General features: G+C 42.2%; 1 protein-coding gene across 5 annotated transcripts in view; it reads left to right on the forward strand.

Annotated features, from left to right (window-relative positions):
- Positions 1–1,946: 1,946 nt before the first annotated feature.
- The window catches only part of tkfc (triokinase/FMN cyclase), a 104,708-nt gene continuing 91,730 nt past the window's right edge, over positions 1,947–14,924 (forward strand). For 2 of the 5 annotated variants that reach the window (XM_041198195.1, XM_041198194.1), the window contains exons 1-2: positions 2,250–2,425; positions 6,575–6,764. In XM_041198195.1, coding sequence (XP_041054129.1) covers positions 2,408–2,425; positions 6,575–6,764 — 208 coding nt within the window. In that variant the 5' untranslated portion in view covers positions 2,250–2,407. Of the gene's footprint in view, positions 2,227–2,248; positions 2,426–6,574; positions 6,765–14,924 lie in introns of those variants that run through there. The other 3 variants (XM_041198196.1, XM_041198197.1, XM_041198198.1) reach the window with 3 other exon arrangements.

A 14,924-nucleotide genomic window follows, 5' to 3' on the forward strand; every position in this document is an offset into this window, starting at 1 on the left:
CCCCATCTGGAATATTGCATTCAACTTTGGGCCTCAAGAGGTACAAAAGCAGTAAATGCTGAAAATACTCAGCAGTCTAGCAGCATCTGTGGAGAGAGAAACAGAATTACTATTTCAGGCATTCCTGGAAGAGAAGTGACAGTGAATTAAACACATACAAAAAGAAATTACTGTAGTTGCTGGAAAATGAAATAAAACAAAATCCTAGAAATACTCTAGGTCTGGCAGCATCCGTTGGGAGAAAAACAGAGTTAACATTTCAGGTCTGTGACCTTTTGTCAGAAATCAGAACTTTTTACTTCAGATTTGAAGCATCTGCAGCATTTTGCTCAAGAAAGGTATACTGGCTTCAGAAGCAGAACAGCGCAGAATCAATGGAATAACAAAAGGGGGTTAAAAGGTTAAATTGTTAGGACAGGTTTCATAAATGTGATTTATATTCCCTTTAGATTAGTTAGGAAGACTAAGGGATGATATGATCAAGGTGTTTAAAATTATTTCAGGGCAGACACAGAAAAACTACTTCTGATGGGTGACTCCAGAACATGAGGAAGTAATAAAATCAAACCTAGTCCATTTAGTAGTGAACTTACCTTTTCCACACAAAGGGTGGTATAATCTCTGCCAAAAAAGCTGTGGATACTGCGTCAATTGAAACGTTAAAGACTGAAATCAATTGACTTTTGTTAAACAAGTAAATGAATTGAGTTCCAGATCAGGCATGATCTAATTTAGTGGCAGAACAATTTTGAGCAACCAAATTATCTACTCTTGTTCCGAGTTCAATGCTTATGCAAACAGCATTCAAATTTCTTGGTTTTCCCTAACATATCTAAGTAAAATATTTAAATGGACTCCTTTCATTATTTATACAAAAATAAATCAAATTCCTTAAAATGTGTGCTCAGAATAAAAATCCCCTTATATAAAAGCAAAATACTGTGAATGCTGGAAATCTGAAACAAAAACAAAAATTGCTGGAAAAACTCAGCAGGTCTGACAGCATCTGTGGAGAGAAACACAGAGTTAACGTTTCGAGTCCGTATGACTCTTCTTCAAAACCCCCTTCACTGAGCTTCTCATAGTATCTGAGGATGAAGGCTAAGAGGGTGGAGGGGGAGCACAGTGCCAGCTTGAAGATGGGGGACACTGTCAGTTCAAAGAAGTAGGTTGGAAGCAGAAGATTGTTAGTTTAAATGAATAATGGAAGGCAAGTTCAACAGAATAGGTGTGTTGAGTTGCAGGGAGAGGTGGGGGGAAAGAGATCAGATATAAGCTGGAAAGGTTGGAGGAAGAATAGACATTCTTCATTAAGGGGTGGTTAACTGGATGGGATACAATGTAATATATTGTAAGGTTAAAAGCAAAATACTGCGGATGCTGGAAATCTGAAACAAAAACAAAAATAGCTGGAAAAATTCAGCAGGTCTGACAGCATCTGCAGAGAGGAATACTGTTAACGTTGCGAGTCCGTTTGACTCGTACATTGCAAGGTTGTTTGGTGTCTCACTAAAAGGTTTGGAGGCTTGTATAATTGAACACAAACCAGTTTTTCCTTAGCAGAGCCTGATTCCTGTGTGATGTCCTTCAAATTCACATTTTTAAATTTTAATATGATATAGTTGTTTGAGTTGAGAGTGTGTTGCTTTTTTGAACTGTGGCAGTGACGTATGTAGAATAGAGATTGAAAAGTTATTTTTTGGGATAGCGGTGGTGTGTTTGGTCCGGTAAAATCCAAAAGACACTTTTTCATTTTTTTACAATCCATTTTGTACTCTCTTTATGATTTTTATTTTAAAACTTACAAAACTTCTCATTTCCCTCCAACGCGATAGGAATGTTGTGTATGCTTACATTTTAAGCTACAAAGACCTTGTTTTTCACACGTTGTAAATCTATAAATACAGCATCATTGTGACTTTTCTATGTGGAAGATTGTCAGCTCTAAGTTCAAGAGCACCTGGCGCTCGCTCGGCTCCTTCGCGCGCTCCGGACATTTTCAAACAGACTCCAGCAGCATTCCACTGCCAACCGTCAGCGGGCCGGGGCTTCGAGGGAGGGACTGCCTAGCTTCCCCTTTCCTACCCCGGCTCTTCCCGCCCTCTCCCTTCCACTCCGTGTTTCTCACTTGGTCAAAGAGCAGAAACTCGCGGTTCGCCCGCACTTTCGGTTCGGATGTTTTAAAGGAGCTGCTCTTAGCTTCACTGTCCGGGCTGAAGGATGCACGTAAGAGCCGCGGTGGGGGGTTGGGGTTTAACTGAGCCCAGCTTCGAGGGAGGCGGGCTGCCAGGAATAACACGGCAACCACCTATGGCAGAAAACTGCTGCTGATCACAGGCTGCGCGGCGGGGATCGGACATATGGTTTGGAAACGATACTGGCGGCCCGGTGTTATATTAGAGCCGTGATGTGGTTTAGGGGCAAGGTTAGAAACCGCTGTTCTGAACTCATTGTCCTTTGGTCACAATTCTGACGATGCAAATTTTATACCAGGCTTCACCAAGGGCCTAGGACATGAGAAGGCCAAAAAAATTCAAGGGCGTTAGAATTTCAGTTCGAACTTACCTTTTTAAATGTTAACAAAAAGCATAATTCAACGTAATAGTTAAGATGGAACTGCTACCCGGAAGGATGTTCAATTCTTAACTGGTAAACGAAGACCAGTTGTGAGCAGGTAGACTGGTAGGAAGTGCCAGTAAAACTGGCGATATTGCCAGTATTATACTGACTGCCCACTATATTGTAGAATGCTGCTGGGCACAGACTTATTGCAAATCTGGGAGATATAGATATTATGATTCTTGCGTTAATACAACTGAAAACTCCAAACCACATTAAGACATTACACTGCATTCTCAGCAGAAACGTTACCTTGTGTATAAAAGTTTCCAAGCTCCTGGTATTTAACAGGATCCCTTCTCCCTGTCCCACCAGTGTGAATGGCCCAGTGTCATTTCAAAATAAAGTCCCTTCATTCAATCTTCTGAGCATAATCAAATGGACTTCCAGTGGCAAAGCACCCTCTGGCTACTCCTTGGTCTTTAACTCGCCACAAGCCTTGTCACTTCAAACAGGGAATCTGGCCTCACCAGTACCCTGCTTGATAATTAATCCCAAAACAGTCACTTTCTTCTGTTGGCATAGCAGTTCCTGTTGTGCGTCTTCTTCCCCAAATCTCCCTGTCTGACTGACCCTTAAGAGTCTGTGCAAAGCAAGACCAGCTAGCTACCTTTCCCTGTGTGTCCAGGGCACCAATAATTTTATCCAATGGCCTACTGCTGCTCCTAAGTCTTATATGCTAAAACTTCAACCTTACTTTCATTAAGTTTTGACCTGGGCAGCTGTTCTCATGGCAGCTGGGTCACATGGGCTTGTCTCCAGGCAGAATAAATAGGAGGCCACATCCCTCTCTCCAAACTGCTCCATTTTACCTTGAATTAAAGGAGACAGTTTAAAACATAACTGTCTTATCAAGTCCAGAGGTCATAACAATATACTCTCAAATTTTATTAATAAGATACTACTTATCCATACCTGAGGCCCCCTCCAATCAACTGCACTCATAATTTCTCTCTTGCTACTAAATGAAATCAGGCTGCTAAGGATTTCCCCAGCCACAGTTTACTCTGCCTGTTCACTTTAAATACAGTGGCTCTGCAAGGTGTTTTAAGTGTGCTGTCTTTGTGATTATATCCAATGGTGCACCATTCTGTTAAATAAGAATTTGTGAAAGATGCTAATGTTAGACCAACTGCCATTCCAACCCTTTAAAGTGCATTTGTATTTTCAGCCTGCCATCAGAGGGTTTCTGCTGCTATCTGGGTTTAAAAACTAGCATGAACATGCTGTAGTTAATTTAGAGATTTAGCTTTGTTTTATGGATACAAATCTGTACATTGGGAAGAAAAAAGTAGCTCAAAGCCAAAAATGCCTAAAGCAAAGTAGAAAACAAGACAGGTATATTAATACAGCATCTTTCATAACCCCAAGATGTCTCCAAGCACTTTACCGCCAATAAAACACTTTTGAAGTTTAGTCAACATTATAGTGCACTAAATGTGGCAGCCAGTCTGTATGCAGCTCGCTGTCAGAAACAGCAATAAGATAAATGACCAGATCACCTGTTTTACTGACTGAGGGATAAATGTTGCCCACAAAACAGGAGAATGCCACTTTTCTTCTTTGAAATAGTGCCTTGGAATCATTTACATCTACCTGAGTGGGCAAACGGGGGCTTCATTTAACAATCTCATCCAAAAAAAAAAATTCTTACAGTAAAGCACAGAAGTGCCAGCCTAGATTACATAGTCATATTTCGTTATTTGGTTTATGAATCCAAAATATCCTGATTCAGATGCAAGAGTGCTACCTTTCAGTTAATGCTACTATTGAGCCAGGACTGACATCAACTCCCTGGCCATTTGAACAACTGCAGAATGCAACTTGACTGGTGGATGTTTTCCACTCTTTTACTAATTAATTTGGTAATTTCCAACAAGGTTATAGGATCAGAGAAGAGTCTGGGATATGGGGCTGGTATAAGTTCTGCAGTCTCTACTTCTGTGATCTATAACCCTATAACCCTCCAAGGTATCTATGCTTATCAAATTGTAACCTCTTGAACATACCTGATTTTAATCACTTCACAATTGGTGACTATGCCTTCAGTTGCCTGGACCCTAAGATGTGGAATGCCTTCCCTAAACTTCTTGGTCTCTCCTTTAAGACAATGCTTAAAACCTATCTTTTTGACCAAGCTTTTGGTCGTTTGTCCTAATATCTCCCAATGTGATTTGGTGTTACATGTTTTATTTTTTCATCAGATGCGAGCGTCACTGGCAAGGCCAGCATTTGTTGCTCATCCTTGTCGTTACTTGCTGCAGAATTCCCAGCCTCGCATCTGCTCTTGTAGTCACTATTTATATGGCTAGTCTAGTTCAGTTTCTGGTCAATGATGACCTCTAGGATGTTGATGGTGGGAGATTCAACTATGATTATGTCATTGGTGTCAAGGGGAAGTGGTTAGTTTCTTTCTTGTTGAAGATGCTCATTGCTGGCACTTGTGTGGCGCGAATGTTACTTGCCATTTACCAGCCTAAGCCTAAATGTTGTCCAGGTCTTGCTGTATATGGTCACGAATGACTTCAGAATCTGAGGATTCGTGAATGGTACTGAACACTGTGCAATCATCAGCAAACATCCCCACTCTGCTCCTGTGGAGTTCCTTGGCACATTTTATTATGGTTAATGATGTTATATAAATGTATGTTGTTACAGTATAGGTTCTGAGAGATCTTCCCATTTTCTCAAGTCTAGGAAAGCATTGTCGCCTTTACCTGTGCTTCCATTTCTTGCCACTCATTAATCAGGCCTGCTAGATTACTCTCTGTTATCCATTGGTCACTGTCACAAATGACATTCTGTAACCAACTCTCGTGTTTTTTGACTCTCAAGTTGCAAGTGTGATATCAAAATTTGGAATAGTCGAAACTTTCTCCAGCTGAATGTTGGAAAAGTTGAGATCATCCTGTTTGCTTCCATTGTTTCCAAAGCCTCTGGCTTTGAATCCATGAACCTTCCCTGCTGCTGTCTTAGGCTGAATTGAGAGTTGCAGAATGTAAACATCCTGCTCAGTCCTGACACAGTTTCCTGAGACACTTTCCTCATACCAAAATCACTTGCTTCTAACTCCTGCAACACTACCCATCTTTACCTTTATCCCTCTGCTTAAACTGGCACAGTGCTTTAATACTTGCTTTTTGAATCGTAAGGCTGTGTTCAAGCCTCATTTAGGACTTGGGCAATAGTTTATGCTGACATTGCAGTATTGACATTACTGCATTTTCTATGTTGTTGCTTCCTTGAAGAAGTGTTGGGGTGAGGTCCTATCTGTCTGTAAAAATCTTGTGGTGCAAGTTCGAGCAGGGAGTTCTACTGGTGTCCAGGCCAACATTCAACATTGAATTTCAATATTCACTCAACCAAAATCACTAAAAATAGATGATCGGATCATGTGACTACTTGCTGTTTATAAAATGTGTTGTGCATAATTTGACTGCTGTGTTTCGCCATATAACAACAGTGATAACACTTCAGAAGCAATCATTGGTTATGAAATGCTTTTTGAATCCTGTGCACATGAAAGGCACTGCCTATTTCTAAATATCACATGTTTCTTGTTAAAAATGTGATTATGATAAAATGAAAATAAAAGCTTCCATAAGAGATAATAAATTAAAATAAACCCAATATTCAGGGGTAAAACGAGGTATTTCAATATTTTTCTTCATGATGCAGGTGATAGATAAGCAAGAATCTACCACATAAAACAGGATAGGAAGCTGACTGAGGTGTTGATTCAGCAGGACCCATGACTCTAATTGAATGTTATTCAAAGGCATGGAGTCTCAAAACATGATTTTCCCCACAGGCCTGCAGACTGCACTTGTAAAAAAAACAAAAATGTATTGTTGTTGGAAAGAAGGTACACTGTTAGCTACAAAACAGAGTAAGAAGATCGACAAATTGATTTTAATTGTTTTGACAAAAATACTAATTGATGTTTTTGTTGCAGCGTTCAAAGAAGCTGATAAACTCTGTGGACAATTGTGTGGATGATGCATTAGATGGGCTTGTGGCTTGCAATGTAGGAATGCAGCTGCTGCAGGGACATCGCACAGTAATCAGGTCTGACCTGAAGAACATCAAAGGCAAAGTGGCTTTGCTGTCTGGTGGTGGATCGGGACATGAGCCTGCTCATGCAGGTAATGATACTTAAGCTTGATTCCAGTCGATTTCTGGAAGATTTTAAATCCTTTGGCTAATCATAGGTGGACATGGATTGGGACCTGAATATTGAAGGGTACTGGATGTTTAAGAAGGACGGGAAGCGAGACAAAGGTGGAGGGGTAGCTTTGTTTGTTAATGATAGTATTAACAAAATAGAGAGGGATGACCTAACTTCAGGAAACCAGGATATCGTAACGGTTTGGGTAGAGATGAGAAATGGTAAAGGCAAGAAGTCATTTGTGGGAGTTGTGTACAGGCCCCCTAACAGTAACCACATTGGTAGGGTTGAGCATAAAGGAAGAAATAATTGGAACTTGTCAGAAAGGCATGGCGATAATCATGGGAGATTTTAATTTACATATAGACTGGAAAAGTCAGATAGGCAAAGAAAGCCTAGATGAGGAGTACATTGAATGTTTTCGGGATAGTTTGTTAGAACAGCATGTTTTGGAGCCAACCAGAGAGCAGGCTATACTAGACTTGGTGTTGTGCAATGAGATGAGAGTAATTAATGATCTCATAGTGAAGGCTCCCCTAGGTGGCAGTAACCTTAATATGACTGAATTTTACATTCACTTTGTGGGATAGAGGAGTGGGTCTGAGACTGAGTTTTTAAACTTAAATAAGGGCAATTATGAGGGCATGATAACTAAGCTGGCGAAAATTAATTAGTAAATTAGGTTAAGAGATAGGTCAATAGAAGTGCAGTGGCTAATATATAAGGGGATATTTCAGAATGCACAGAATAGATACATTCCAATGAGTAAAAAAAATTCCAAGGGACAGACACACCATCTGTGGTTAACTCGAAAGGCTAAAGATAGTATCACACTTAAAGAAAAAGTATATAATTGTGCAAAGACAGGTGGCAGGTCAGAAGATTGGACAGAATATAAGGAACAGCAAAGCATGACTAAAAGACTAATAAGAGGGAAAAATTAGAGTATGAGAGAAAACTAGCTTGGAATATAAAAACAGATAGTAAGAGTTTTTGTAAATATTTTGCATCAGTTTTCACTATAGAGGATACAAGTAACATCCCAGAAGCAGCAGTAAACCACGAAATGGAAGTGGAGAAGGAAGTCAGAAAATTAGTCACCCAGCGAAGTGGTACTGAACAAATTGTTGGAGCTGTGGCTGACAGGAGCCTGGATCCTGATGGACTTAATCTTAGAGTTTTAAAAGAGCTGCCTAGTGAGATAATTGATGCATTAGTTTTAAGTTTCCAAAACTCCCTAGATTCGGGGAAGATCCCATTAGATTGGAAGATAGCAAATGTAACTCCATTATTAAAAAAGGGAGGGGGACAGAAAGCGAGAAACTACAGGCCAGTTAACTTTCTGTTGTAGGGGACATATTAGAAGCTATCATTAAAGAAGTTATAGCAGGGCACTTGGATAAGTTCAAGGTAATCAGGCAGAGTCAACATGGTTTTGTGAAAGGGAAATTGTGTTTAACCAACTTATTGAAGTTCTTTGAGGAAGTAACATGTGCTGTGGATAAAGGGGAACTGGAATGTACTGTACTTAGATTTCCAGAAGGCATTCGATAAAGTGCTACATCAAAAGTTACTTTGGAAAATAAAAGCTCATGGTAGAGGGGGTAACATTGGCATGGATAGAAGATTGGCTGGCTAACGGGAAGCAGAGGGTAGGTATAAATGGGTCTTTTTCAGGTTGGCAAGATGTAACGAGTGGTGTGTCACAGGGATCAGTGCTGGGACTGTTTACAATTTATATAAATAACTTGGATGAAGGGATTGAAGGGATGGTTGCCAAATTTGCAGATGACACAAAGATAGGTAGGAAAGTACGTTGTGAAGAGCAGGTAAGGAGGCTACAAAAGAATATAGATAAGTTAAGTGAATGGGCAAAGATCTAACAAATGGAGTATAATGTGGGAAAATGTGAAATTGTTAATTTTGGCGGAAAGAGTATAGGAGAAGCATATTATCTAAATGGTGAGAGATTGCAAAGCTCTGAGGTGCAGAGGGATCTGGGTGTCCTAGTGCATGAATCACAAAAGGCTAGTATGCAGGTACAGCAAGTAATTAGGAAAGCTAATAGAATGTTATCATTTATTGTGAGGGGAATTGAATACAAAAGTAGGGAGGTTAAGCTTCAGTTGTACAGGGCACTAGTGAGACCTCATTTGGAGTACTGTGTCCAATATTGGTCACCATATTTAAGGAAAGACGTAAATGCATTGGAAGCAGTTCAGAGAAGGTTTACCAGACTACCTGGAATGGGTGGGTTGTCTTATGAGGAAAGGTTGGACAGACTATGCTTATATTGCTGGAGTTTAGAAGAGTAAGATGCAACTTGATTGAAACAGGTAAGATCTTCAGGGGTCTTGACAGGGTGGATGTGAAGAAGATGTTTGCTTTTGTGGGAAAATCTAGAACTAGGGATCACTTTAAAAATAAGGGGTCACCCATTTAAAACAGAAATGAGGTGAAATTGTTAGTCTTTGGAGCTCTCTTCCTGAAAAAACAGTGGAAGCAGAGTCTTTGAATATTTTAAAGGCAGGAGTGGATAGATTCTTGACACACAAGGGGGTGATAGCTTATTGGGGGTAGGTGGAATGCAGATTTCAGGTTACTATCACATCAGCCATGATCTTATTAAATGATCAGGCTCGAAGGGCTGAATGGCCTGCTCCTGCTACTTGTTCGTATGTTCACAGATCAGGATGCTGGGTAGAGCACTCTGCTTGGTTGAGTTGCTAATACTTTTTTGACCTCAATCTCCCATTCAGAGTCTGAAACATTAAGAGACTGTTGTTGTGTTAAAGATGTTATCTTCTACATGCACTGTTAAATTAAGCCCTTCTCTACCTATTAAGGTGAATGCCAAAGATCCCTTGATTCAGTATTTTGATGAGGTAATGGTGAGAGTAGATGAGGGCAGTGTAGTTGATGTTGTTTATAGGAATTTTCAAAAGGTGTTTGATGAAATACCCCATATTAGGCTTGTTATTGAACTTGAAGCCTATGGGATAAAAGGGGCTTTAACAGCATGGATACCAAATTGTCAGAGGAATGGAAAGCAGAGTTATGGTGAATGATATTATTCAGACTAAAGTGAGGTATACAGTGGTGTTCCCCAAAGTTTGGTACCTGGACCACTGCTGTTTTTGTTGCATATTAATGACTCTGATTTGTGGATGCAGGGCATTATTTCAAAATTTGCAGATGACATGAAAGTAGCAAACAGTGAAGAGGATAGTAATAATTTCATGAGGACATAGATTGGTTGTTGGAAGGGCGGGTACAAGGCAGATGAAATTCAGCACAGCAAAATTAAGTGACACATTTTGGTGAGAAGAATGAGGAAAGACAAAACATGCCTAATGGTACCATTTCAAAAGGGGTGCAAGAACAGAGAGATCTCGGGGTGTCTGTGCACAGAACTTTGAAGCCCAATCAGTCCATGCTGGTGTTTATACCCCAGCCTAGCCTCCTCTCATTTTGCTCATGCAATGCTTGTCAGTGCAACCTTCTATTCCTTTCTTGTTTGGTGGGACAAAACTTGAGTATTGCTGAAAAAAAGTCTCCCTTTTTAGCAGAATTCCCTCTCCTTAAAATGCTTATCTAACATCCTCTTAAATGTATCCGTTGTATTCGCCTGAACTGCCTTGCTAGTGAATCCACATTTCCACCATTCTGAAAAAAGACATTTCTTCTGAATTCCCTGTTCGATTCCTTGTTGACTGTCTTAATTTGGCCTCTTCCCAGCAAAGCAAAAATAGTCTCTGTGACTGCTCTGTTAAAACCTTTCATAATTTTAAAGACCTTCATTAGATCACTTCTTTTTATAATGGGGTAATCAGAACAACACTCAAAAAGTGTGGTCTAACCAAGGTTTAGTACAAGTTTAGAATAACTTTCCTACTTTTCAATTCTATCCCTTTGGAGATAAACATTAATGCTTGGCTTAATTACATTATGGCCTTATTGACCTACATCGCAACATGTATTAATTTGTGTATTTGTCGTTCCAATTTCCTTTGCTCTTCTGCCTTGTTAGATTCTGAAGGCTGAATTCTCCCAGGCCCACAGGGGCATGAGGAAATTTGGTAAGATGGTGTCAGGTCAGCTCACTGATGCATTCTACCTCTGAGCGCTTTTATGGAGAAGGATTAGCAGATTCAAGGGCAACTCGCCCAGCAGTGGCGGGAATCAATTAAGATGATAATGAACCACTTATCTTCAATTTTCCAGACTGCAAGAGATGTTACCTACGGCGCATGCCCTGTGCCTTCTCCCCACCACCACCTCCCCCCAACCCACCCACCACCACCATTGTATCAGGAGCCTAAAAATGGATTGGAAGCAGTTTTGCAGCAGGAAGTCCAATTCACAAAGGAGATCTATTTGCAGGCAGCAAGCATGCCCTTGCAGCCACTTGTTGGAGGCTGATGTCTCCTCTATTGCTTGCCCTGCTGCAATCATGGTCACTTTTCTCCTACTGAAGGTCCCGGTGGCCGCTGCTGCTCCTGCTGATGGCCGGGCATTGTCCACAATGCAAAGGCCACCAGCGGCCTTGTCACGGGTTGCGCTGAATGTTGTCCTGACACCAAGGGCAGGATTTTCCAGTCATCAGGCAGGCGCAGGGCCCTGGAGCAGCTGGGAAATGGCCCGCTGCCTGCAATCAGCCCCCGACCGCGATTTCACGCTGGCTGGCCAATTAACCCCTCTGAAATGGTCTAGCAAGTCATTCAGTTGTATCAAACTACTACAAAGCCTCAAAAAAGGAATGAAACGGGACGGATCACCCAGCATCGACCTAGCCACCGGAAATGACACCAACAAACTCAGCCCTGTCGACCCTGCAAAGTCTTCCTTACTAATATCTGGGGGCTTGTGCCAAAATTGAGAGAGCTATCTCAGACTAGTCAAGCAACAGCCTGACATAGTCATTCTCAGGGAATCATATCTTCTAGGTAATGTCCCAGACACCGACATCACAATCTCTCGGTACGTCTTGACCCACTGGCAGGACAGACCCAGCAGAGGTGACGGCACAGTGGTATACAGTCTGGAAGAAGTTGCCCTGGGAGTCCTCAACATTGAATCCAGACCCCAGGAGGTCTCATGGCATCAGTTCAAACATGGGCAAGGAAACCTCCTGCTGATTTCCGCCGTCCCTCAGCTGAAGAATCAGTACTCCTCATGTTGAACACCACTTGGAGGAAGCACTGAGGGTGGTAAGGGCACAGAATGCACTCTGGGTGGGGGACTTCAATGTCCATCACCAAGAGTGACTTGGGAACACCACTATTGACTGAGCTGGCTGAGTCCTAAGGGACATAGCTGCTAGATTAGGTTTGTATCAGGTGGTGAGGGAATCAAAAAGAGGGAAAAACATACTTGACCTCATCCTCACCAACCTGCCGGCCACAGATGCATCTGTCCATGACAGCATTAGTAGGAGTGACCACCGCACAGTCGTTGAGGAGATGATATCCCGCCTTCACACCTCAAAGGTGTGTGGCACTACCACCGTGCTAGATGGGATGGGTTTTGTACATATCTAGCAACTCAAGACTGGGCATCCATGCGGCGTTATGGGCCATCAGCAGCAGCAGAATTGTACTCAAATACAATCTGTAGCCTCATGGCCCAGCATATCTCCCATTGTACCATTACCATCAAGCCAGAGGATCAAAATAAGCTCAATGAAGGGTGCAGGAGGGCATGTCAGGAGCAGTACCAGACATATATAAAAATAAGGTGTCAACCTGGTGAAGCTATAACAAACGACTACTTGCATGCCAAACAGAATAAGCAGCAAGTGATAGAGCTAAGCAATCCCACAACCAACAGATCAGATCTAATCCCTGCAGCCCTGCCACGTCCCGTCATGAATGATGGTGGACAATTAAACATCTCACTAGAGGAGGAGTTTCCACAAACATCCCCATCCTCAATGATGGGCGGCCCCAGCACATCAGTGCAAAAGATAAGGCTGAAGCATTTGCTACAATCTTTAGCCAGAAGTGCCAAGTGGATTATCCATCTCGGCCTCCTCTGGAGGAGCTCAGCAACACAGATACCAGTCTTTAGCTAATTCAATTCGCTCCACATGATATCAAGAAACGGCTGAAGGCACTGGATACTGCAAAGGCAATGGGCCCTGACAATATTCCGTCAATAGTACTGAAGACTTGTGCTCCAGAACATGCCACACCTCTAGCCAAGCTATTCCAGTACAGCCACAACACTGGCATCTACCTGGCAATGTAGAAAATTGCCCAGGTATGTCCTGTACACACAAAGCAGGACAAATCCAAGCCGGCCACTTACCAGTGTACTCTCGGTCATCAGTAATGGGAGGGGTCATCAACAGTGCTATCAAGCAGCACTTGCTTAGCAATAACCTGCTCACTGATGCCCAGTTTGAGTTCCGCCAAGGCCACTCAGCTTCTGATCTCATTACAGCCTTGCTTCAAACATGGACAAAAGAGCTGAACACCGAGCCAAGATGAGAGTGACTGCCCTTGACATCAAGGCTGCATTTGACCGAGTGTGGCATCAAGGAACCCGAGCAAAACTAGATTCAATGGGAATCAGGGAAAACTCTCCACTGGTTGGAGTTAAACCTAGCACAAAGGAAGATGGTTGTGGTTGTTGGAGGTAAACTATCAAGTAATATAAAAATGAACAGTAAGAGCTTCTTTAAATATATAACAAGGAAGAGAGAGACCAAAGTGAACATACAAGGCACTAGTTAGACCACACCTAGAATACTGTGAACAGGTTTGGTCCCCTTATTTCAGGAAAGATATACCGGCATTGGAGACTGTCTAGAGAAGGTTCACTAGGTTGATTCCAGGTATGGAGGGATTTTTTTATGAGGAGAGGTTAAGTAGGTTGGGCCTGTGCTCATTGGAGTTTAGAAGAATGAGAGGCAACCTTATTGAAACACATAAGATTCTCAGGGGGCTTGACAGGGTGGATGCTGAGATGTTGTTTTCCCTTGTGGGAGAGTCTAGGACAAGAGGGCATAATCTCAGAGTTAGGGATCACCCATTTAAAACAGGGATGAGGAGGGTACCCTCTCTGAGGGTAATTAAACTGTTTAATTCTTTGCTGCAGAGGGCTGTAGAAGCTGGGTCATTAAGTATATTCTATTCAAGGTTGAGATAGACATTTTTAATCAGTAAGTGAATCAAGGATTAATAGGAAATGGCAGGAAATTGGAGTTGAGGATTATCAGATCAGCCATGATTTCATTGAATAGTGGAGCAAACTCGATGGGCCGAATGTCTTACTTCTGCTCCTACATCTTATGGTCTCCAGGATATCACTGCAGGAGTTCCTCAGGGTAGTGTCCTTGGCCCAACCATTTTCAACTGCTTCATCAATGACCTTCCTTCCATCATAAGGTCAGAAGTGGGCTTGTTCGCTGATGATTACATAATGTTGAGCACGATTTGTGACTCCCAAGATACTGAAGCAGTCCATGTCCAAATGCAGCAAGACATGGACAATATCCAGGCTTGGCTTGATCATCACCTGGAAGTAATATTCGCACCACACAAGTGCCAGAAAATGAGCATCCCTGACAAGAGAGAACCTGACCATCGCCCCTTGACATTCAATGTTATTAACACCACTGGATACCCAACTATCAACACCCTGGGGGTTACCATTGACCAGAAACTGAACTATACTAGCCATATAAATACTGTGGCTACAACAGCAGGTCAGAGGCTGGGAATCCTATGACATGTAACTCACCTCCTGACTCCCCAAAGCCTGTCCACCACCTATAAGGCACAAGTCAGGAATGTGATGGAATACTCCCCACATCCCTGGATGAATGCAGCTCTGACAACACTCAAGAAGCTTGACACCATCCAGGACAAAGCAGCCCGCTTGATTGGCAGCACATCCACAAACATTCACTCCCCCCACCACCTACCCACAGTAGCAGCATTATGTACCAACTACAAGTTGCACTGCAGGAATTCAGCAAGGCCCCTTTGACAGCACCTTCCAACCCACAACCACTACCACCTAGAAGGAATAAGGGAGCAGATGGATGGAAACACCACCATCAGGATGTTCCCCTCCAAGTCACTCAGCCATCCTGACTTGTAAATAGAATGCTGCTCCTTCACTGTCCCTG

The sequence above is a fragment of the Carcharodon carcharias genome, chromosome 10 (genome assembly GCF_017639515.1).
Source record: "Carcharodon carcharias isolate sCarCar2 chromosome 10, sCarCar2.pri, whole genome shotgun sequence".
NCBI classification, from domain to species: Eukaryota; Metazoa; Chordata; class Chondrichthyes; order Lamniformes; family Lamnidae; genus Carcharodon; species Carcharodon carcharias.